The sequence below is a fragment of the Lissotriton helveticus genome, chromosome 5_1 (assembly GCF_964261635.1).
Source record: "Lissotriton helveticus chromosome 5_1, aLisHel1.1, whole genome shotgun sequence".
Lineage (NCBI taxonomy): Eukaryota > Metazoa > Chordata > Amphibia > Caudata > Salamandridae > Lissotriton > Lissotriton helveticus.
The window spans coordinates 406581598-406607484 of record NC_136065.1 but is presented as its reverse complement, the minus strand read 5'-3'; the positions used below and the strand labels follow the sequence as shown (position 1 = coordinate 406607484).

General features: G+C 46.5%; 1 protein-coding gene across 3 annotated transcripts in view; it reads left to right on the top strand.

The window, feature by feature from the left end:
* KCNAB2 (potassium voltage-gated channel subfamily A regulatory beta subunit 2) overlaps positions 1-25887 on the top strand; it is a 1353173-nt gene that overhangs the window by 714135 nt on the left and 613151 nt on the right. The window contains exon 1 of one of the 3 annotated variants that reach the window (XM_078642626.1): positions 6583-6818. The exons of the other annotated variants lie outside the window; for them this stretch is intronic. Coding sequence (XP_078498752.1) covers positions 6598-6818 — 221 coding nt within the window. The 5' untranslated portion in view covers positions 6583-6597. Of the gene's footprint in view, positions 1-6582; positions 6819-25887 lie in introns of those variants that run through there. 3 annotated transcript variants of the gene reach the window in all.

Below are 25887 nucleotides of genomic sequence, written 5' to 3'. Positions count from 1 at the left end.
TAGTCGTGATGGTCCCACATGCAGTGGACACGTTGTTAAATAGAACCAAGACACAGCACTTAACTAGTGCTCGATTGTCAGGATACGAATTAACGTTATTAGCGAGTCATGTGCACATAAAAAGGTGCAGTACTTTAAACCTAGCTACGTTGTTACCAATTGTAGAGGAATCGGATGCTTCAGAACAGCATGATTGTTTTCTTAGAACAGAGGAAGAGACGAAAGGGAGAGTAGACCTTTATGATACTCCTCTTGCTGAATGTGATGGTACATTATGGGTGGATGGTTCATGTTTCAAGCTCCCGAATGGTGACACGACTGCAGCATATGCTGTCACGACTTTGCACACAATTGTTGAAACTGCACGTATCCCACATAATTCAGCTCAGGCAGCAGAATTAATTGCACTTACAAGAGCATGTGTGTTGTCGAAAGGAATAAAAGTGACTGTCTATACCGACAGTCAGTACGCATTTGGTGTGGCTCACAGTTTTGGGCGATTGTGGAGAGAACGTGGGTTCCTGACTTCGCATGGAGCTAAGATTCAGCATGGTCAGTTGGTGACTGAGCTTCTTGAATCACAGACCTTGCCTCTGCAAGTAGCGATTGTGAAATGTAGTGCTCACAAGAAGGTGACTGATGATGTTGGTCGTGGAAATGCATTTGCTGACGAAATCGCGAAAGAAACGGCAAGGAATGTGATGAGCCGAATGTATGTTGCAGGCCCTGCGAGATGGACTGGTGATGTTGGAATGTGTGAAGACACAATAGAGAGTGTGAAGTCCATTCAAGCTGAGGCCACAGAGAAAGAGTTGAGCACGTGGAGAGAAAGTACGGGTAGACTGGATGCGAATGGTTGCTGGATTGAATTGTCAGAGCATCAGAGATGGTTGTTACCCGATGCGTATGTGCTTGCAGTGGTTACAATGGCTCATGGAATGGCTCACATTAGCGTGAAAGGGATTTGCAAGTTGTTGGCTCCAGTATGGCAAAATTCAGGGATTCCCAAGTGTGCAGAGAATGTGGTCAAGAACTGCATGGTGTGTTTGAAACACAACCCTGGTAGGGGAACCCCAAATCCAGCTGGTCATTTTGCACCTCCTACGTATCCGTTCGAGGTTTTGCAGCTAGATTTCATCCACATGGAGAGGTGCAACAATTTAAAATACGTACTCGTTGTTGTTTGTGCCTTCTCGAGATGGGTAGAAGCATATCCCCTAAAAGACAATACTGCCTTGTCCACAGCGAAAGCCCTTGTAAAAGAGTTCTTCCCTAGATTCGGAATGCCTAGAATGGTCTGGTCTGATAATGGAAGTGAATTTGTGGGTCGAGTGATGAAGAGAGTATGTGAAGGACTAGGCATTCGGCAAAAGTTCCACGCTGCAAATCACCCCCAATCAGCTGGATTAGTAGAATGTTACAACGGCACTTTGAAACTTAAACTGGCCAAAATCCAAGCGAGCACAGGTCTTAAATGGCCTGACGCTCTCCCTTTAGCACTCCTATCCACCAGAATGACTGTGCATTCACGAGTAAAACTTAATCCTTATGAAATTATTTTTGGCCGCCCGGCCAACATATGGGGAGTGCCACGACCCACCAAATTTAGTGAGCTCGAGCACCCTGTTTTGCTTGACTACCTGTATGAATTGACGGCTAAATTGCGTGTTTTGCATCAACAGGTTCACAACACCCTGCCTCCGGTCTCTGGGACTCCAGGCCACTCCATCAACCCTGGTTCCTGGGTCCTTGTAAGAAATTTTCAGAGGACTAAAAACGACCAGCCCAGGTGGACCGGACCGCACCTCGTCCTTCTTTCCACAAGATCAGCGGTCCGAGTGGAGGGGAAGGCCAACTGGATCCACGGGGTCCACTGCAAAAGAATTACGTTACCTCTGCCTTATGACCAGTGGGTCCAGAAGGGTGTCGCTGACTCAGAAACTAAAACCGTGCCACGTCACCTACCTTTCAGTGATGCACGTGTAAAAGGAACTGACTCTGAACGTGAAAGTGAGAACATTCCGCACGAGGTTGTGCCACCATCCTAGCGATTGAACACTGCAGAGCCTGAACTCTTGTTTCTGGATCAGACAGTACCAGGGAAACGAAGATGCAATTTGAGACCGAGAAATACGAACTAATAAAAGCGATTTTTTTCAATTTTAAGACCAAGACCCATGGACTAATAAAAAATATTCTTTTTCCTTCCAAACCCTATTTTTGAAAAGCGCAGCTCTCCCATCTGAGAAACTTGCTCATTTTTGTTTTTTTTTAACCGCCATCCGGGTTCCGCTGCTAGGGCCGCGGTTGCTCAAAAGTCTTTGGGGCGCAGCTGACGACGTTAGGTCGGTAGTTCTGGTTGGTCCAAGGGAGTTGCCCTGGACCGACAGAAGCACCCCTTAGCAGAATCAACCTCCCACCGCGGGCATCACCTTAGAGAGGATGGAGTTTTCCGAGTTGAAGAGACCTGCCAAACCAACGAACTTTAAACGCAAATTATGCAAAGTGATGACAAAGAAAAGTTTTATAATATTGTGCATTTTTATGCTATTTAGTGTAATGATATTTTTGATCAGTTATGTTTTATTCTCTTTTCGTGTAACATTTGCACCCACTGTATCGCCCATACCTCCTCCTACTGTTTCCTCCCATTCTTTCCACCCTCTTCCTGACCATGAATCCAATAGAAGGTTAGAATTCATTAATAACTCTTTTGTCCAATTGTTACACCAACACCAACTAGTAATGAACACGACTAACTGTTGGGTGTGCGGCCTTATGCCTCACCCAACAGATAAAGGTATCCCTTATCTGGTTCTACCGTTTAGCCACAATGGTTCTATGTGGGCATACAGAACAATGTTTATATATGCACGTGAAATCTCCCCCCTACGCTCTATGAAAGACAATCCTAAAAATAGTGCTCTAGTCAAAGGTATAGTCGATATGATCAAGGATGGTATTTCTTATGAAACTACCCCCGAAGATGAGATACGTGCCTATGTAGGATGGAACGTGACCGGATATGGAGCTATTTTAAGTGAGAAACAGCAAGCTAAGATATCTTCCCCGATTTGGATTGTACCCCACCAGGGTCACCTGTGTCTGCAGGGTACTGGCAAGAATTCCAGAGCTCAGTTAGGGAAGAGTGTCTGTACTGAAACGTATGTTTTTGGATCTCAGACTTCCCCTGCGTTTTTGGCAGCTAAGGGTACCTATTTCATCTGCCATAATAGAGCCTATACATGGTTGCCCCCTGACTTTTCGGGCTCATGTTTTGTTTCGTTCCTGTTGCCTCCCACCTACACAGCAGCGGCAGATTACCACAGGACAAGGATAGTTAGAGGTGTCTTGAGTAAAGAAGACCCTGCAGGACAAGAGTTTGGGGACTTCGCGAAGGGTTTTCTGCCGTTCTGGGGATCCATGGCTAACAGCAGGAACATAAGGCAATTGACAAGGGTAGTTGAGTCCACCGTGATAGAAACTACTGGTGCCCTTAGTAACCTGACTGCTGAGCTCCAGTCGGATCGTCTTATGACCCTTCAGAACAGGGTCGCATTAGATGTCATACTTGCAGACCGGGGTGGGGTATGCAGATTGATCCAATCGAGTTGCTGTGTTTTCATCCCTGACAACGCTCCAACAGTGTACCAGGCCATCTCCAAACTACATAAGATTTCCGAATCTATTCACGTGGATAAAGGAGATTGGTCGTTAATGGGATGGTTCTGGGAACTGGTATCCGCCTGGGGATGGAAAATTCTGATGGTCATTGGGATGGTCTTAGCCATTCTTTTCCTGTTTTGTCTGTGCGTACAGTGTGCTCCTGCAATATGTGGCCTCTGCGTTACATCCTGTGTAAGGAAGCCTGTATCAAGAGATGAACTAAGTACTAGAATGATGTTACAGCAACATCTCAATGACTTTAGGAATTTAGATCTGGACTCAGATTAACATGAGGATAGATTAATTGCCTATATAAGGGCAAAAGGAGGGTTTGTGGTTCTGAAAATTCTGGACTCATATAAATAATTCTGGACTCGAGAATTTTACTTCGTCGAAATATGACGAATTCGGTATCAAAAGACCGAGAATTGCGAGTACACCATGTACAAACATTTTCAGCATATTCGAGTGACGATTTCGCCTCGAAATCATCATTATCGTTCAGAACCCTCGGCTTCCATTTTATGTATGGCAGCCATTTTGTGAGTTGCCCTTTACATAGGCTTATAATCCAGTTGAATTCGATCCCAAAAAGGACACGTACACCTTAATCGACTTTCCTATGACCTGTGCAAGTTGGAACCATTGCCCCAGGCCGAGCCTGTTAGGTCAGTTCCTCTCCCAGTGGCCGAACAAGATAGCATCAGGGCTCAACTGGCCATAAAACCTTTTCATCGCACACACACACCTGTCGTATCTTGCTCAAATCTGTCTCCACTCTTTTTGCTTCACTTGCTTTATGATGGGGAGGTGCCCGTTTTTATTGGGGGTCCACCGATATCTGATGAAAGGTTGGGCCTTGCCGAGTGATTTGTTGTGGGCTGGACAAAGTGAAATATGGACATGTCATCATGACTCTGCCTTTTCTTTATATTTGAAATATGTCAATGATCTACCATAAAACCAAGAATGTTTGCCTGAAGCTTAAAATTCTGTATAAGAAGAGAAGCCTGACTTTGTGAATTTGAGCAGTCTCCTGAGAACATACTCCCTGTGTGTTGTACTTCTAGGACACTTGTTACCTTGGTTGCAGCCAATAAATCGATCCTTGACTTCACCTAGAAGACTCTGAGTTTCTGTGGTCTGAATCAGGAAGGACTCGAGGTCTCTGGGTGTACCCTGACACCGCTGGGTTGCAGGTTCTTAAAAACCCAGTACCTCAGTGGTTCGGTGGGGGATATTACTTAGAGCACAGATGCATGAATGAGTGACTCACTATTTGTATGTATTTTGAAGACAGCATGTGTGCAAGACTGTATGGGTGGATGATTGTGTGTATGGGTGGGTTAGTGAGTATGTGTTTTTATAATTAATTGTTTAAGAATGTAAATAGGTTTCTGTTTCTGTAGAAGTATGTGTAGTGGTGTGTATATAGCAGTATAATCAAGTAAATGTTTTTTTGATAGTTTATTTGCATGTGTGAATTTGTGTGTGAGTAACTATATGGATGAGTATTAGTGTGTAACAGGATGTATAGGTGTATGAGTACATATGATGAGTAAGTACATGCATGAGTGACTATATAGAACTGTTGGTGAATGAGTGGATGTGTATGTAGATGTTGGTATTACCTAATAAGCTGTTGTAATTGGTATTGGTTTCTCCTTTTTTAAGAAAAAGTTAGTTTCTATTTTTGAATGTGTGTGTCAAAGGTTATTTTATGCTGATAGGAGGTCTGCCACTTTGTCACAAGGATGTTGTCATCAGTGATGTCATTTGAGATGTCATCAGTGATGTCATGAATGATGTCACTGACCATGTCATGAGTGATGTAATATGTGACGTCATCAGCAGTGCATTGCACGCGCAAGTTATAGTGAGTCCAACTAACTATAACGTGGGAATTTCAATGGTTTTATGCGAGTAAAATTTCCACCTAACTATAACTGGTGTAAAACCTATGCTTTTTTCAGTGAATATATATATATATATATATATATATATATATATATATATATATATATATATATATATAATTATTTTCTCCAGGAAGTGATAGTTATCAAGGTTTTATTGGGACTACAATTAACAATGGATTTGAGTATGAATCTGATGTAATATTTGGGGACAGACTGTAAAATTTTATTTTTTCAACGTGATTGGCCGGATGTTGGGACGATGGTGTGCTTTGGCCGTTCACCTGTTAAAATTGCTTCTCTGTGGGAATTGTAATAAAGCACCTTTTGATTTTTACACTATGTGCCAGACCGAAATTTAGAAGATATGCTTAGGAGATCTGTAATTAGTCAAATCAGCAAGAAGATGCAAAAGAGAAACTGTGTGAACACATTTCTAAAAGGGAAGTAAGTATATAATCAGGATGGGGCTAGAATGCGATTTTTCTGCTTGCGTTCTTCTGAGCACGTTTTACGTGTCTAATTTATTTATTTTCCTATTGAATGAGGCTATAATATCTATTGCATGCTCCCCGTTTACTGACGCTGCTATTTTTTTCCTCCGTGCGCCGCTGTAAGGCATTGTCATGCATGAAGGTGGTTTGAAGGCCTTTTGATTTGCTTCTTAAGTGACTGCAGTTTACTTGGGTATCAGTTTTGCGGCCGATCAGGTTCTCTTGCCATTGTCCTACCTAACTCTGAGACTTATCTTCATTTACCACGTCAAGATCCCGTTACCCGAGACATGAGTGTGTACATGTTCGCTTGTTGTCCTGCACAATGCTGGCAGAAACAGCTCAGGTAATTAGTTGTGCTTCAGGCTGTGCTGCCAGTCCAGTGTGTCAGTTTGGGTAAAGAGGAAACAATGTTTGTCACTCAGAGTAGCGAGTATAGGGGCCCATCCAACAAGAAACTACCCCTGTCTTCTAAATCCTTGCATCTGGACGTTCCACAGATACCCAAAGCAGACAGCAGAATGCTGTCGACGGTGTCGTACAGCGAGAGCTTGAGAAGCGTAGTGAGTAGGTATCACTCAGATTGGGGGCTGAACCAGATCCGCCAAACCGATGTGGTCGAACTTCAGCGCCTACGGGAGGTTAAAGTTGCCGCCCATACGAAAAACATGGAAGAGTTCCTCAGGATGCACGGGCTGTCCCTGGACGACTGCACGGCTCGCAAGACGGGCATGAAGTACAGGTAAGCAATGCTTCATATTCTGCATGTGGTTCAAGCGTAGAAAAGGTATTGACAACACATGGCTAGTTGTCCTGACAAGTTAAGCTGGCGTAGTTTGGCATTGTGAACAAACTCAAATGTATCTGCTTATACAATATGCAGTCCCTGAGAATCCTCACAACAGTACTTAACTTGGAAGATTTTGTTGAGTGGTTTTACATCCTAAGTAAATTGCCTTGGGTTGGTATTGTGGGTCGCGCTTACCCTCAAGGAATTGCACTATACCCTGCTCTTGTGGATGCCAACAGTGCCAAAGAAACAAGGTGCCTAGTTGGACAACTTCCGCTTCATAATATACTGCATGGCAATTTAAAAATTGGTAACTCTTTAGCTGCTTTCTGTCTTGATACTGCGTAGTCCGCATTTTGAGGCATTTCCCTTAATGCTTTTAATGGAAAGTAAATATCATTCTAGTGGTATATCAGCAATTCAATAACTGGAAACATTCCACAGCTCTGACAATATAAGTAAACAATATTCGACTGCATGGGGCTATTTTTAGAGTTGTAATTAGTCCCATTTTATTTTGTTTTAAAATCATGCACTTGGTTTGTACATCTTTATGTAAAAGATAAGTGAGTGTTCAGTCGAGTCTCTGAGCCACGGGTCACCAAAGGTAAATAATAAGAAGTAAAGATATGATGCTGTTGTCAGAAAGATAACTATTTGGTTGTGTTCTAGCGTAGATTTAAACACTATTAAGTCAGCGGCCATCCTAAACATTAGCAGCAATCTCAAATGTAGTTTTCCCTTTATCGTTTTAATAAAAGTAGACATTTAAGCATAATGTGCTGTGTAACTGTTACCAGAGGATAGATAGCTAGTAGATTATTCTACAGTAAGGACTCTAGTCATCGGTTTTACATGTACACAGTTATCTAGTAAACCCCTTAGAAAGGTAGTAATGGGCGACCAGTGTTAAATCCTAATGAAGTGTTAGGACGAGGAATGTGATTGGTTTATGGAACGTTCAGGAGGTGGGGTTACTGGCCGGGGAGAGGGCTGGAAGCAAACTTCCGATTCCTGCCATTAAAAACCGGCATCGGCTACGCCAGTAGGTCTGGGTTTAATGTGCCAATGCATATAATCACAAATACTGTTTGCATGCGCAGTGCTGTTTATTACATGATAGCTGTCCTATCGGCGTTACCAGTGCTGTGGTAAAGGTCCCAGAAAGCACTTTCTGGAAGCCGGGATCAAACACCTCTCTAGGTATTTTTTAAAAATTGGCTATATTATGTCTGGCAGCTGTAAACATGACGTTTCTTTGTTAAGGGTTTTTGAGTGTTGAAATCTGAAACGTTTGTTCTCTTGCCAAAGTGTCCGACTGAATCTTAAGTCTTTGCCGCTGAACGTTTTTTTGGTATTATAAACAATGTCTTGGCTTGTGTCCCTCTCCCATGCTTGTTGGCTTACAACTTTGGTCCCCTCTACTAAAGGTTTTTCAGACAGAGGGCTCGAGTCACAACATTTTTTCCCGCAAGTGTGGCTTTCATTTGAAAATACAAGATTTAGTCATACCTCAGTATGCAGTAAGCGAGCCTACTCACGGGCCAGTGGGAAGAAAGTGTCTTTGAGAAGAGAGGACCAGCTATAGGCACAACAGTCTGAACCCACTCAAAATGAGCAGTCAAGTCCTTATTTCCTCTTCTCTCTGCTTGGGATTCCATGCAGTGGCACAGGTGGGTCTGCCCAGTGGAGCATCATCTATGATTTGAAGATGTTCTCCCAAGGCACATCAAGCATGGGGCCCACGCTTGAATACACAATTCCACTTTTGGAGTCTCGACAAATACCAGAAAACTGTAGATATGTGGTTAAGAATAGTAAATCTATAATACCTATATAAACACACTTTTTTAAATTGCTCTTGTTTAGTTATAACATTGTGCACAAAATGCGTACTCCCAATAGAAGACAACAATCAGTGGTCTGTTATCCTTGACGTGGCCGCAACAATCAGCCTCCATGTTAACAAATGTCATATGCCCCTATCCATACTCAGGAATGACGCCCAATTCCATTCACACACTCTTAACTATTTACGACAGTTCATAATTACTGTTGTGTATTTGTAAATCTGGCATTATCAATGCATTACGTTCCATCTCTGAGCCATGCCAACTTGCCAGCGAGGGAAACAGTAGGATTTCCGCATTTCCAAAATCTGATGGTCACAGTGTCTCCACAAATCCCCATTCGACACCCTAGGGTGCCATGCATCCATGTACATACCACTACATTCATGGTCACAGTTCTTCACTCTTGACTTCAATTGCCTCCAGAAAACACTCCCAACTCTCTGTCAACTCCGGGGACTGCACCCTAGACCCATATCACCTGGATAGTGTTCAATTCCACAACCATCCAATTATGTATATCTGGTAGCCAATTTGTATTTTATGGTCCAATTCTGCAGTTACACCCCATTGCTGTTTTTCGTTATGGTAAGAAATTATTTCAACTTCACAATATTGTGGTTGTCCGTATCTTCGTTAAGAAAGTTGGTAGCACAATATGTTTATAGTCCTACTCTCACATACAACAAAATAGAAATACATGTAGAATATCATTCTCTCTAAATCTAAAGTATCTTAAGCCATGGTATTCCAAGTTTAAGTAACGTACTCTTCAGAAGAGAGGTGCAGTGTTAGTAAGGAGCAGAGCATAAGCACAAGAAGATTGTGAGCCGCAAAGCTGAGCATAAGAATTCAGAAGAGCTGGGACCGAATGATCCGGATGCTCGAGTGAGAAGGTGTCCCTCCTATAAAATGGAGAATGCATTGAAAAGGAGTAGTTTAGGTAGCCTTAGCAATAAAAAGAAAGGGAGCCTGTAATGGTACCTAAGTCAGACGCTGAGATAAGGTTTAAAGGAGTACGGAGAAGGAGAGTACAACTTCCTGTTGCGTCATCATCAACTTCAGTTTCTCTATCTTGCTCGAGTCTAAGCGACTGGTTAAAAAAAAGAAATCAACATCATTTAGTCTGAAAAAGTGAGAAATATAATGTTGAACATATATACATTGATTGCAGTTATCAAGCTAAAACCAAACAATTAGCATTTTTACATTTACACTTACCCTGATTGTAATTGCCAGGTATCTAACCCTACCACAGACCTTAAACTAATTCTACCCTATCCATGAGCATAAATCTACACCTTGTCCCTCCATTGACTTTCGTATAAATGTTTAACTGTAAGTTTAACCTACCCTTCTCCTTACCTGAACTCGGATAATAGAAGATGCCCTAAACTCGATCCTACCATGACCGTGATCTGGCCTTAACCCTTGTCCTGTCACTGACTGTAACCCTAATTCAGTCACAGAACGTAAAACGTTTCTCGCCCTAACTCCACCCTGACTCTAAAACACAAGAGTCACTTCTTAAAACAAAATACTGCATAATAAATACCAGAGGGCCCCACAATAAAATCATGTCTTGTTATTCAGGTTCATAAAAAAAAATTCTCCCACTGGAAAAATCCTAATTGGTTGTGTGAGTCGGGAGCATCGGTTTAAAAGACTATTGCCCTGTGCCTTATGCACTGGAGAAGAGACACGGTAAATAATTTGAAAAAACTCCCCCTTTCTTCCTCCCTCAGTAGAATCATTCCCTTACAACACCGTTAGAGTTCTTTTTTTTCTGTTTCGGTTTTTGTTGTGTTCTCATGTGCCATCCCTTAATGGTGTTAGTTACAAAGGAGATTTATGCTCATCTGCTTATTTTTAGGTTGAGCCTGGGCAGCGCATGCGCTGCTCTGCGAGGCATGCTGTATTCGAGTATTGCTGTATTCGAGTATGGACTTGAAGCTCCGTCCACTCTCCGCCCATATTTTTCATTAGTTTGTGGTATTGTTCTTTATGAATACAGGCTTCTGATTCGTTAATAGGCTTGTTAGTCCCTCTTTAGTACTGCCATGTCTTCATTTGTAACCTACCATGAGGACTGTCCCTTTTATTTATTTATTTATTTATTTTGAAAGTTTTCTATAGCGCGAACCAGATCTTTGCAGATATCAGAGCGCTTTACAGAGCATACATAACAGGCCATTAGATATGGCGTACTTGTGGGTAATAAGTGCGGCGGGGTAAGCATAGGAGGGAGCATAGTAAAACAGTTACATCAATAATGCAAGTGGTACAAATAGGTGAAGGCATATACCGCCAGGCAAGTCAACAACACAAGTAATACAAACAATCATAGTGATCGAACAGATAATACTGATCGGTGCAACGACTTTAGAAACCGCCGTCAATAGCTCAGGTGTATTTGGCCGTGAGTATAGCTTTTACTTCTTTCTTAAAGAGTGTGATGGATGATATGAGCCTGGTTTCAGGAGGGAGTGAGTTCCAGATCCTGGCTGCCATTCCTGAGAAGGAGCGTTTATAGGTTTTTTTCTTCCCGAATCTTCAAGGTTTTAGCAGAAGATTGTTTGTGCCTCTAGTGTTTCTAGAGCCGCCAGAGATTGTCAGCTTCTGGGTGAGGTATCCGGGTGAACTCAGGTGAACAGCCTTGTGTGTCATGCAGGCGATTTGCAAATGTATTCTGGCTTCAAAAGGCAGCCAGTTCAGGGATTTCAAGTCAGGGGAGATATGCGAGTGTTTTTTTGACCCAGTGATGAGTCTCGCTGCAGCGTTTAGAGAAGCTCTTAGGGGTGCAGTAGTGGTTAGAGGGAGACCGCAGAGAGCGGTGCTGCCGTATTCTATTCGAGGAATGACTAGTGCTTGTACTGCAGTTTGGAAGTCTTTGGCTGGGAGGAAGGGTTTAAGTCTCCTCAGGGTATTGATTTGGTAGTTCGCTCCCTTAGTTGCCTTGCTGATATGTTGCTGCATGTTGAGATTGGTGTCGAGTGTTATGCCTAAAGATTTTGCTGAGTCCACGATGGTGGGTTGGACATTGAGTGCAGTTAGGTGTTTAAGCCACAGTTGAGTGGTAGAGATCTTCGCGGGAGGTGAGATCAGAAGGAATTCTGTTTTCAGGACATTGAGTTTGAGATGATTATCGACAAGCCAGGATTGGGTGCTTCTGATCGTTGAGTTCAGGAGTAGAATGTCTTTGGGGGATTGTAATTTGAGATATAGTTGGGTGTCATCGGCGTACATGTGAAAGAGTACATTGGATGCTTGTAACAAGGTGGTGAGAGGTTCCATAACTAGGTTGAACAAAGTTGGGGATAGGGATGATCCTTGGGGGACGCCTAACGATACCGGTATTGGCGAGGACATCAGGTTGTTGCTCTTGAATTTCTGCGACCTGTTGTGAAGGAAGGAAGTGAACCACTTGAGAAGAGTCCCAGATAGACCCATTCTTGTGTTTAAAAGTTCGAGTAAATTCTCATGTTTGACAGTGTCGAATGCTGAAGATAGATCAAGAAGGATGAGGAGGCAGGTATCATTTTGATCTAGGATTTGAAGGGCGTCGTCTATTATGTGGGTCATAGCAGTTTCTGTACTGTGTCCTGCTCGGAAGCCTGATTGATGAGGGTTGAGGAGATCAAACCGATCAATGTGTTTAGTCAATTGTAGTTGTGCGCATTTTTCCAGGAGTTTGGCGAGAGTGGGTATATTGGTAATGGGACGGTAATTGTTTAGATCAGATGGGTCGGCTGTAGGTTTCTTTAGTAGAGGTGTGACTTGACCAACTTTGAGGGAGTCAGGTTCCTTGTTGAAGTGAGCTGTTGATAATTTGAGTCCAGAGTGGAAGGAGCAAAGGGGTGAAGTCTTTGACAGCGTTAGCAGGGAGGGGGTCCGTGAGGTGATTGGAAGGTTTCAAGGTGCTGAGCAGTTTGCCAATTTCCTCTTCAGAGTAGGTGTCAAAGGATGACCATGTAGCATTGTTTTTTGGATCATTGGGTGCTGTGCAGTGGGGTTTGGAGTAAAGGCTTGCGTCAATGAGGAGATCACTCTTTATGTTGTCAGTTTTTTGGATAAAGAAAGCAGCGAATTCTTCACAGGAGGGTGCTTCGCGCCTAGTGCTGAGTGGTTGAGGTTGTTCCTTGGATTGAGTTCTGATTAGCTCAAACAGTTTTCTCGGGCGTTTTTTTTTTGCTCGGTCAAGCTGGAGGCTGAAGAAGCCTGATTTTGAACGCTTTATTTTCCTGAAGTAGGCGTTTCTCTTTTCTTTCAGGGTTTTTAGGTGCAGTGCAGAGGGAGCTGATCTCCAGGTGCGCTCTGCCATTCACATGGCACGTCTATCCTCATTGAGACTCCCGTCGTACCATGGATTGGAGATTTTAGCAGAGGCTCTTTTTAGCTGCAAGGGTGCAGCCTCATTAATTATTGAAGTCATGGCGTTGAGATAGTGGTCAGTCAAGGATTGGACGTCCGTGGCGCCGGTAGTTCTTCTGCTGTCCAGTGCTTCTGCTGTTAAATGGTATGTCGTATTTAGTCTGTAAGCTCTATTTGCTTACAGACTAAATAAGAAATTTGCTAGTGACATGCTTTCCTGCAACATTCAGCGACCATGCACGCTTTCACTTTCCAAGCAGTCCGGGACAATGACGGCTGCTTCTTTCAAATTAAATAGGTCTTGAATTTACAACAGTTTGAGCTATTGGCATTGTAAATAACAATGACTTTTGTGTTAATTATCAAAACAGATGAATAAAAGGCATTGTCATTTACAATACCAATAAGTTAAACTCTCACAAATGCGAGACATATTGCATTGCAAATGCCTGTTCTTCTGTAGCTACAGTGGCTTTGCTGATTACAGAGTACAAGGCTGTGCGTCAGATATATATTTGTTGTAGGAAAGAGGTTAAAAGCTTGAGGAATGTAGTAAGGACATAGGTTGAGGGTTCAAGTTGGGCAGAGCCATGTCACCATTCTGGCCCGGTTTGTACCCCATTGAACAGAGCAGCAATCATGCCATTTGTGTGTGTTTTTTCTGTAGTATTCACACACTATTTTGTTATCTAAAGGGAAGACAAGAGAGCGGCGAGGAAGGGAAAAAGAAGTAATCGCAGTTGCTTGGTACAGAGATGGGTTTTCCATCGTGGGCATAGAATGACTTCTCAATGCCGCCATGTTAAGACTTTACACCAGAAGCAGTGACAGTAGCCATTTTCTAAAGGAGACCTTCGGGGGCGAAGACCATGTCTAGTATAATGCATGTGCCCCTGATGTCCTCCTTAACATGCCATGAGCTGCAGATAGCGTTTGCTTTTGTCAGAATTGTGCCCTCTAACCGGTGGCACAACTAACAGTAGGCACTGCTCGAAGGATGGTTAATCTGCAGGAGATTTTTAGATAGGAACCTGAAGCAGGTCACTATCGACTGTGCAGCAGGTGCATTGGCACCGAAACACATGGGTTGCATGAGGGGAACACACTTTACCGGTTGTTGGCTGTTTGTACGGCAGAAGCAGGAACGAGGGTCCAGTTTCCTTGCTTGCATTGGGATCCACGGATCCCCTGCTTCGTCACTGACCTGAAGGTTGTGTGTTCGGTTTCCATATTGCTCATTAAGTGTAGGCTGTTCTAAAGACTGTTCTGTTAAAAGAACCCTCTCCTACAAACCTGGTGAGTCAGTAAGTGGGCGGCATTAAGTCTGAAGCTCTAAAGTGCATTGTACAGTTCTAAATGAAGCCACTCATGGAATGATCACTCTATTTGAGGAGGCGTGAAATTATTTTGGCAATTAAAGACATTCTCTTACCCCTGTAAAGGGCATAGCTCACATGTGCATGGGTGTCTGAATTCAGTTTCAAGATGTTAAACTGCGGTGCTGTATGCAAGAGAGAGAGAACTTTCTTAATAACCCAGCTCGGTGTAAAACCATCTTTAGATTAAAAGAGCTAGAATATATACATCTAGTAAAGAAAACAGGTGGGTGGTGTTGTGCATGAAATCGCCAATGTTCTTTAGCTTTCTCTCATAGGAGGTCTGCTCTGTGTTGTTTTTGACGCACTTTATTCTGTTTCTCTGGGCAATTGTTAAAAATGCTCGTGAATTGGGCTAATGAATACACACTGGGTTTCAGTGAACAGTATTGTGTTTCCCCTGTTGCTTTCCTAGAGAATCTTATTTTCTTTGAAGCTAGGTCAGTTAAGTTTGTGAAGTCGTCTGAAATTCCATAGCTTTGGACAGGGAAGGGTCAGAATAGAGCTGTTTAGCTGAACCTTTCTAGGAAAGTATAAGCCACATGTCCTTTGTGGTTGTAAAATGTACCATGAAACTATATATCATGGTGCATATTTAAACAATCGACTTGCAACAGCCCTGAATCCCAGGCACCTTACAGAAGACTTGTTTGTAGGTGTAAAAACATCGATATTTAGATACATTTATCAAGGATTTACAGTAGGTTAAAAGATGTAAACTACAACATGTTTGCGAAAGGATGACTTAGGTGGCACATTGCAGTCGCTCATTTTATGTCTTACAAGCCAAAGCACCCTCTTTTGTTCTTTTTGCTTCCCTACACACCAAGGTGCAGTGGCAAAACTAGGCAAGAATACGACTGTGGTCCTCACCCCGCATCAACGCACTACTGACTTAGCCTCATGACTGGCACTCGTCCATCCAAGCACTCACACAAGGTGGCAGACTGCTCTTCCTCAGAAGCTTTTAGGCATCTTGTCAAGGCCATGAAGCGCTATACAGATGAAATACAGTACGAACACAATCTATTGTCTTTACTGCAATAAGTTTGAATGTTGCAGCATTTTAAGGAAACATTTAATTGAACTGTGGCCATATTAGATAGTGACTCAAAGTCAGCTTAATGGTTCCAGTGCCATAGACAATCCACACACTCCCCTTAGCCCAATGCTTGTTACCCTTTCCAACTCCCTATAAATTGACATCATGCTCTGAACTCTCCAATCATCTGCTCACTCATTTGTGTGTAACCTGATAGTAACTTTACCTTGTGTACCATAAAGCGACACATTTGATTCTGTAGAATACTACACAAATAAGCAGCAGAAGAGCAAGGAAGTAATTGGCGTTTTATTAGCTTGCAGTCAAACCAATTACATCAAGGATTGCAAAATGGTGTGTACTTACTTCAATTCCGTACAAATATAGAATGTATTGGCAGATAAAGGGTGCTCTGCTTTTCTCCTGCATATTGTAGCCTGCTCTGTGGCAGGTTTTTGTAGTTTATTTTTCAAATCTGAAAGAAACAGGTTAGTATTAGATTTCTTACCTTAGAATATCCTCATGCGTCAGACTGGATCTGGAAAATGTTGCGTAGCAGTACCCCTGCGCTTCGGCAGGTGTCGTCTGCGGCTCAGCGTCCGTCGTCAGGGTCGTTGGCGCCGGGATGACGTCGCCGGAGTACTTAGAGGTCGCCCTCGCGCGCTGACGTCAGTTCTTCTTTTTTCGGCACCAGCAAGCGCAGGTCCGGAGAAAGTTGTACCCTTTAGTCACTTTTTGACTAAGCTTTTTCGATCCGTTTTGCGTCGAACGACTCCATCGGTGCCGGTAGGGATGCCCGGGTTCAAGCCCTATGCCGACTGCAACCGACTGATGTCGGTTGCCGACCCCCACCGCTGGTGCCCACATTGCCTGGGGCCCGACCACGATGACAAGTCATGCCCCGACTGCCAGGCCTTGACATCGAAGGCTAGGCAGGAGCGGTCCCTTAAGCACCTCGAGCTCCGGCAGTCGGCCCAGCGCCGCTCGAGGTCCCGGTCCAGAAGGAGGTCAAGGGACCTGTCGCGGGGCCGGAGTCCTCATAGCCCGACGAGTCGACACCACTCGTCGGGCTCCAAGTCCTCAGGTGAGAGGCACAAGAAGTCGAAGAGGCAACATCGCTCTTCTGACTCCCCCCGACGCTCGCGCAACGCGGCTGGGGGTTCGGGTGACACCGCCCAGGCGGCTCCGCCGGAGCCGCAGGCGTCGAGGCCTGCTCCATACCCGCCGGTTCCTGGGCAGAACGCGACGCCGGAGGAGATCGACGCCTTCCTCATGGCCATGAGGTCGCTCTCTCCTCTGTCGGGTTCCGCGGCGCCTTCGGGCCCAGCGGACCCGAATGGGAGCCCAAGTGGGCCGGGTGTTTCGGCCCCGGCGCTGTCGGGTGCTTCGGCGCCGGTGCCGTCGGCGACTTCGGTCCCGGCGCCGCAAGGCCCCACTCGTTTTGGATCCGGGTCGCCGCTGGTCGACCTTACGACCCCGCCGGCGTTGACCCCTAGGGTGTCACCCCCAGTGCCGTCCTCGGACGACGATGTCCCTGGTCCAACCCTCGGTCCGGATCCGGCGTCGATCGATGCCGCATTCGCCGCCGGCCGCCGAGGAATTCTTTGAGGATCTGGGTTCATCCTTTATCCCTGAATTTCAGGACATGGACAACGAAGGAGACTGGGGGTTGGGGGTCTGAGGACCCCCTGGCACGTCAGTGCCAGTCATATCAGGACTGGACACAGGAACTAGGGGAAGCCAGTGGCCTGGGTACCTCCCCAGACACTGATTTTGTCTCCCCTCCTACCGTGGCTACGGAGGTGGGGGCTGCTTATAGTGTGGTGCTGATGAGGGCAGCCAAGGCCTTGGCTCTTGAGCTCCCCGTCGCAGCAGTGAGGTCCAACATCCTCACAGAGGTCCTTAAAGCGCAGGTAAGCACCCCAGAGCCTCTTCTGCTGTTTAATGAGGCTCTCACAGACGTCCTGTTGGGCACTTGGTCCAGGCCCACTACAGGTCCTCCTGTAGATAGGAACGTCGCTAGGCACCACCTCCCAGCCCAGGGCGACCCTAGTTTCTTGTCCACCCACCCCACCCCACCCCCGAGAGCCTGGCTATCCAGGCCTCTACCTCCCAATCTGCATTCCCGACGGCACCACCAGATCGGGAATCCAAGAGGTATGATCAGTTCGGAAAGAAGATGTTCTCCTCCCTTAGTTGGGGTTGCGGTCAGTCAACACCGCGTGCCTCTTGGGCCGTTACACCCACTCTCTGTGGGATATGGTTGCAGCCGTGCTGCCTGAGTGGTCGGAGGGAGCCCAGGCGAAACTCGCTCAAGCCCTTGCGGAGGGAAGGGACGCAGGGCGGTACTCTATCAGATTTGGACTGGATACCACGGTCTCACTAGGAAGAGCGATTTCCACGTCTGTGGCAGTTCGCCGCTACGCCTGGCTGAGGTCCGCCAACTTTTCGGCCGATGTCCAAAACACCCTTATGGACATGCCGTTCGATGGCAGCCACCTCTTCGGTGGAAAGGCAGATCATGCGCTGGAACGCTTTAAGGACTCCAGGGCTACGGCCAAGTCCTTGGGCCTGTCGGCCCTGCGCCAGCAATCTTCTGCCCAGCGCTCCTTTCGTGGCCACGGAAGAGGTACTCCCACACGTCCTGCCAGCCATGGGCCGCAGATTAACATTCAGCGCGGTGGCGGACGTGGTTACCGTCGCGCGGTAACAGGGGACAACGGCGCGGCCAGTCCATCTCCACCCCCGCAGCATCCGCCTCAAAGCCTTCCTAGTCTGAGCTTTCAGGCCCATTTGACGCCAGTGGGGGGCAGGTTTGCCATCACCTCCTCCACTGGCGCTCCATCACATCGGACAGGTGGGTGCTGCAAATCGTCCGAAGGGGCTACTCCCTCCCCTTCGAGGCGACCTCTCCAGCCAGGCCACCGCAGTACCACCGCATGTCGGGGGATAACTTACAACTTCCACAAGAGGAAGTTACGGCCCTCTTGCCCAATGGGGGCCATCGAGCTCGTTCCTGGGCCAGAAGTAGGGTGTGGGTGTTACTCCCACTACTTTCTGGTTCCCAAGAAGGGCAAAGGGGGCCTACGCCCTATCTTGGACCTCCGGAACGTCAACGGCTTCCTCCGGAAGGAGAAGTTCAAGATGCTGACTTTGGCTCAGGTCTTAGCTGCCCTAGACCCGGGAGACTGGATGGTAGCGTTGGACTTGCAGGACGCCTGTTTCCACATCCCCATCCTGCCGGCCCACCGGCGCTACATGTTCCCCTTCGGCCTTACCAGCGCCCCACGGGTGTTCACGAAAGTGATGGCGGTGGTCGCAGCTTATCTGCGCAGGTTAGGAGTTTCAGTCTTCCCCCTACCTCAACGACTGGTTGTTGAAGGCGAGCTCGCCCCAGACAGTCGTCAGCCACCTCCAGACTACTGCCGACCTCCTGCACCTGCTGGGGTTCTCCATCAATGTGCCGAAGTCGCACCTTTGTCCCTCTCAGAAGCTCCTCTTCATCGGAGCGGTTCTAGACTCGGCGCAGTTTCGGGTTTATCCTCCCGAACAGCGGGTTCGGCATATTCAGGCTCTGATTCCGATCTTTCAGCCTTTATTCCGAGTCTCTGTCAGGTTGACGCTGTGGCTTCTGGGGCTGATTGCCTCCTGCAACCTACTGGTGCATCACGCCAGGTGGCGGATGCGGGCTCTGCAGTGGGACTTGAAGTTTCAATGGGCCCAGCATCAGGGCAACTTGTCCGACCAGGTCTTGATCTCGGAGGGCACTGCAAGACAGGGGCCACATGGGAGAGGCGGAGATCAGAGGCCTCTGGTCTCCGGCGGAGTCCCGGCTCCACATCAACCTTCTGGAGCTGCGAGCGATCCGGCTTGCACTGAACGTATTCCTCCCCTCTGTCCGGGAAAGTATAGTGCAGGTGTTCACGGACAACACCACCGCCATTTGGTACTGCAACAAACAGGGCGGGTTGGGGTTGTGGACCCTTTGGCTCTGCGCCTCTGGCGGTTGCTGGAGCATCAGGGCCTGACCCTGGTGGTTCAACACCTGGCAGGTTCCCTGAACGCCAGCGCGGACGAACTCAGCCGTCGGTGCATGATGGATCACAAATGGCGTCTGAACTCGGACGTGGCGCAAAGCCTCTTTCAGCAGTGGGGAGAGCCTTGGTTAGATCTATTCGCCACAGAAGAGAACGCGCAATGCCATCAGTTCTGCGTGTTGAAATTTCCAAGGCGGCACTCTCTCGGAGACGCTTTTCGTCGCGAGTGGAGTTGCAGTCTGTTGTACGCCTTTCCGCCTATACCACTTCTGCCCAGAGTGCTGAAGAAGATCAGGCGCGACCGGGCCCAAGTCATCCTTGTGGCTCCGGACTGGGCACGAAGATACTGGTATCCCGAGTTACTCAGCACGTCAGTCGATCCCCCGATTCGTCTGCCTCTTCAGGAGGACCTTCTGTCGCAGTAGCGCGGGACGGTCCTCCACCCGAACCTGTCCAGTCTCCACTTACATGCGTGGAGATTGAGCGGCGGCAGTTGAGGCCATTTGACTTGCTTCCTGAAGTCTGTAATGTGATTCTGGCAGCCAGGTGTCCCTCCACAAAATCGGTATATGCCTGCAGGTGGAACAAATTTGTGGCATGGTGCACAGCAAAGGCTGTGGATCCCCTTTCTGCCCCTCTTTGAGAGGTTCTCCTCTTTCTTCTTTCTCTTGCCCAGCAGGGCTCTGCTCTGGGCACTCTAAAGGGCTACCTCTCTGCCATTTCCGCCTTCTTAAGGCTCCCTGATCAGCCCTCGTTGTTCAAGTCCCCGGTTGTAAATAGGTTTTTGAAGGGCATCACTCATATGTTTCCTCCTGTTCCTTTCGTGATGCCTCAGTGGGACTTGAACCTTGTTCTGACTTATCTGATGTGCGCTCCCTTCGAGCCACTTCATAACTGTCCTCTTCGTCTCCTTACTCTAAAGACTGCATTCCTGGTTGCCATCACCTCTGCCAGGAGAGTGAGTGAGCTCCAGGCTCTTTCTTCTCAACCTCCCTTCCTTTCTGTCCATCTGAACAAAGTTGTTTTGCGGATGCGACCCTCTTTCCTGCCCAAGGTAGTCACAGCCTTCCACATCGGGCAGTCCATCACCTTGCCAGCCTTCTTTCCGCATCCCTCGAAAGAGGAAGAGAGGCTCCACCGTCTAGACCCAAAACGTGCGCTCTCCTATTATCTGGATCGCACATGCCAGTTCCGGGTGGATGACCAACTCTTTGTTGGTTACGTGGGCGCTAAGAAGGGACGGGCGGTGCACAAACGTACCATTTCTCGATGGGTCGTCTTGTGCATCAATGCTTGTTACTCTCTGGCTAAAAAGGAGCCTCCTGTGGAGCTGCGTGCCCATTCCACTCGGGCCACGGCGGCTACTACTGCCCTTGGTCGGGGGAGTCCCCTTGCAGGACATCTGTCAGGCAGCTACGTGGGCCTTGCTGCACACGTTCGCAAGACACTACTGCCTGGACAGCCAAGTCCAGAGAGATGGCTTTTTCGGCCGTTCAGTTCTCCAGGACTTTCTGGTGTGATCATTGGTTCGCAGACCCACCACCGGGGTTGGTATTGCTGGGGTATCTATTCTAAGGTAAGGAATCTAATACTAACCTGTTTCTTTCAGATGCCCAAGTTACTTGCCTTCGGTAACGATATATCTGTAAGAAACAGTAGTTAGTTTTAGATTCCTTACCGCCCCACCCATCCTCCCCGTTCTGCGAACCGATATCTAGGGTTAAGGTCATCCCCTTTCAGGGCCCTAGTTTTCATGGCACCAGTGTTGGTTTTTATCATGCGTATCTGGCGCGAAAAAGCTGTGTATAAGAACTGACGTCAGCGCGTAAGGGGGGCGTCTAAGTACTCCGGCGACGTCATCCCGGCGTCAACGACGCCGACGACGGGCGTGGAGCCGCAGACGATGCCTACCAACGCGCAGGGGTACTGCTACGCAAAATTTTCCGGATCCAGTCTGACGCCTGGGGATATTCTAAGGTAAGGAATATAATACTAACTACTGTTTCTTACAGATATATCGTTACCGAAGGTAAGTAACTTGTGGGTTAAGTGCTATGTATTGGTTTGTTTTAATGTAGGATAACGCAGTTGTTACCTTAGTTGAAATTCAATGCATTGACGCAGTCTCAAATTATGCCTTGCAGCAGCAGATGATACCATTGTTTCGTAATAGCTAAACATTTTTAGAGGACACAGTGCATGTCTACAACCTGTTGGATACAAAGATTAAAACCATGCGACAGGAGTCCACTCCATCTTTGTGGTTTATTAGAGTTTATCAGCCAAACCGCGCGGCATACGTCTCTCCTTGTTGGTGAGGTCCATGTTCTCCAGTTGAACAACTTTTTCTGTGCTAGTTACCAACACTGGCCGGTGCAGAACCTTGCTTTATTTGCTCAGTTTTCGGTACCCTTGTGGTGCCAAAATGATACTTGTTGATCTTATTGTGCTTTCTGCTCTAGAGTGAGTTCTAGAGTGAATTAAGGGACATGTTCATCTTCGGGACATTTTGCTGTGTGTCTTCGAAGATGCCAAGGTGATTGATTGGTTGAATGATTGCCGTGACTGTAGAGCATTGTCTCACCTTCGGTAGAAATGTTTAAAGTTCAGTCAGTGCCTGCAGCTGAGGCCTTAGGCTTCCTATTACAATGAGAAAGAAATGTACCTTAGACATAGCCTTGCTACTGATAAATGTTTTGTGAAGAGTGCATTGTGGATCCTAAGCTGAAGTTCTCATGAGTGTCCTAATTTCCGAAAGAGGTGATCTATAAAAATAAAACGGGCCCGGAATAGCCTAATTATCGTATCCTGGTTGCAGAAGTCCAAAGAGTTTGTACATTTTAAGTAAATCCCCAAAGAATATTCTAAAGTTAAAAATGCACAATGTTATGCATACCTTTCATTTTGATTGACTCAAACTCCTAGGCCTTCACTCAGATAATTTTTGTTTTTAATAAAAAAAAATATTTGTCTGTAGTAGACAGTACAATAAAACAATTATAACATATCATTACACCTCGTTCCCACACACCCTGGTGTGGCTCACTGGCCTTGCATGATACATCATGTAAGAAGTTTAATTGCCTAATCCGTAGTTGTCCATCCATTTGTCCCATATTGGGAGTGCTTCCGTGGGTGGCCTCTGGCAGCGTATAATAGTTTTTTCCAGTTGTGTGCACCTCAAATAATTTTATTTATGTGAACCTTGCTTCGCAAACATGAATCCACTGTTATTTCATTTTAAGAACCGCACAAAATAATTTGAAAAAATATGTTTCTTGAACAGGCTGTATAAATACGTAAGTTAGGAGTTGGAGCACAACATGTCAAGAATCAATTATCTTCTATAATAACACTCTTACAGTTGTCCCTTTGAAAGATCTTGTGCTCATCGGCTGCTTTTCAACGTTCTGCTAATAATCCTTATTTTTAAGGGCATGTGTGAGCACTTGTAAATTTACATATTGACAGCTCACCAAATGCCTCTAGTGTAATGTAGTTCTTACTGTACCAGTCACTTACTTTCAGGGTTACCACCAGGCTCTTTTTTACTGGCATGACCAGTATTTTATTGTCCTGGCCGTTACAAAAATGCTGAGAAGCCCTGAAAGTCAATATTTTTCCCCTCATCAGCGCATACCTTAAACAGTAAAAATAAAAACACTTTGCAGTGTTCTGGAGCTGCAAAGTCAATGATAACTGGCTCATAAATAAAGTAAAGAGAGAAAGTCCATATATACACTTTACAAAGAATTTTTTTTTATAACTCGCTCATGCTTGAGCCTTAAATCAACATGGTCTCTGGTGCAGAGCAGAATGCAGTAGCGCAATGCTGTTTTAGACAACTCGGGCACCTGGTCACAGCATGACCGGACAGGTGTGCCCCAGCAGAACAGGCCGGCAGACAATTAAGTAACAGACCCTGCTTTAGCCAGCCTTTGCCCACTGGACCCCTCTGGGTTCTCCCTGGGAATCAATCAGATGCAGAGCAAATGTGCACTGCAGGCCACTCAATCCCACGTGGGACTCGGCCAAAACAGGATGCGAGGCCCCAACTACATTGATCTTCTTAGTCAGCTGCCCAAGTAATTAAAATGAAAGAGTCAACAGTCTGCTGACTATCGGACTCTATAGCCGAGCATTGGACCGTCAGGCTGAGGCACAAAACATACATAGGTCACAACCAAGGTGCACGCCATGTGAATCTTTATTTAAAAAATGACTCGACCCTAAATCATTCATCCCGAGTGCTGCAGTCGTCCCGGTCGGTGCGCAACTACCAGCCCAGCCCCGCAGCCACGAGCATGGTGCAGATGATGTCGCAGCTGAAAATGAAGTAATCACACTACTTCAGCTGTAACGCAGGGCACGCAGGTGAAGATAACAGCATGATAATATAATTAAAACCAAATTTTAGAAGTGAGGATATCTCACTCTACTTACTTTGAGAGGTGAGCTTCAGCGGCTGCAAACTGGTACGGGCCCGGCCTCCTTGTGACCAAAACCACTCCAGCGGCATGAAAATTCAGCAAGCGAGTGTGTTCTGGGATCTAGAAGTCACTGCACCGTTCCTGCGCTTGGGGTTAGGTCAGGTTCGCTGCCGATCGTGTGGATGTCATTGATCATATAAAAAAAATATGATTACTGCGGTGCGAGCAGTGCTCATTGCCACTGCAGCACCTACAACCGGCAGGCCCCGCCGGGTCTCTGTATTATTTGGGCTGCAGTCAGAGTGGCTCAATGTGACTGACACAAGCCGCGCAGCCGGCGGGAATTTTGCAGGCAGCAGGGCAGATATTGTAACATTGTAGCGCTAGAGTCTGAGTGCAGATCTTTAACTGTTGAGCTGCTGCTGCTGGCAAGTGAAGTCTGCTGCGGCCCGGGGCGCACACAGGTGGCGCGGCCGCGCGTTAGCACCTGGCGTAGTGGGCAGCCAGTTTCAGTGCTGTCAGCAGAGTACGGTCAGTGGCAAAAATGCATGACCATGCATTTCAGTGCGGTGATGCGGGAACACCACACTGAAATGCGTTAGCGTCACGCCTATTGCGTGATACTTGGCAGGCCAGCAGCCTCCAAGATGACTTACTTCAGTACTTCAGCCATGCACAGGAACAGTTGGGCGCTTAGTCTGAGATCACCCACGCCCAGTGTCCACCTCCCTATACTCGGATTGGAGAACAGTTTTTGCCTTCAGGCATGTCCTGCACCAAACCCCTTTGTAGACATAACCCACTGCTCAAAGCATTGGAGCATGATCGGTTGTCCCATTTATTCCTCATTAAACCCCAAATTGCAGAGTGTGCTGAACTAGCTCTGCATGTTCTTCGGCCATCCCAGTGTGGACTGGGCACTAAGTGCAACTTCTGACCAAACTCTGCACCAGCCCCCATTATCCTGAAATTTGGTCAATGCTGATGCGATCAGTGATATCGTCATTGATGGAATTTGAGATGTCATCAGTGATGTTATGTGTGAGGTCATAGCAACCCCATGGCTGGATGTTAGTTATGTTGGCACAAGGGCCTGTCTGTCAGACAGGTTCTGCATTCAGCCACCTCTCCTACATAGCCTGCTGCACGTGGCCTCTGGCAGTGGGACTGCATGCAGGTGCAGCCCTTTGACATAGACCATCGGATGAACCCCGGTGCCTACAGTGCATGGACATGCACTTGTTTGGTAGCCGGGCAGAGGGGTCTGCCCAAAAAACAGGACCTCTATCCAACTATACACTGCTGCCTTGGGTCACATGCGGCTTCAAATTGGGTCTAGGGCCTATTGAGGCCAGGACCTGCGTCCAGCTAGCATGCCTGTTTAGCCTACTGCACACTATTGGATTTCTGTTTTCTTTACTTTGAACTACTTTTTCTAATCCACGGACCAAGAACGGTACCAGGGATCTGCAGGTGGAACCAGCGTCTTGTCGTCTGCAGAAACATTTCCAAATCAATTCAAACCATTTATGCTGTGCACAAAACCTGCTGGCCTGCGTCGTACTCGGAGTACATATTTAAATTATTCAGGACTAAATGCATATATTTGCCGCTTCCCCACATCCACCCTCAGTTAAGTGGACATCCCGCGTGCACTCTTTTAGGCCCCCACAACTATTTTTCACATCACAGAAGAATTTTTTTTTTTAATTTACTGTCAGACAGTCTGATGACCTGAGCCAGCTATCTAACCCTGGTCCCAGAATCCTTTGAATCGTAGAGAGAAACAATCCTGTTGTCCAGCCAGGTTTCTTGATATTTTCTAATGGCGCACTAAGCATATCCAATCTGTGGCCTAACTGTCAAGAAATCTACACATGTTTTTTGACCCATACTGTTAGAAACGGAGGTCTCT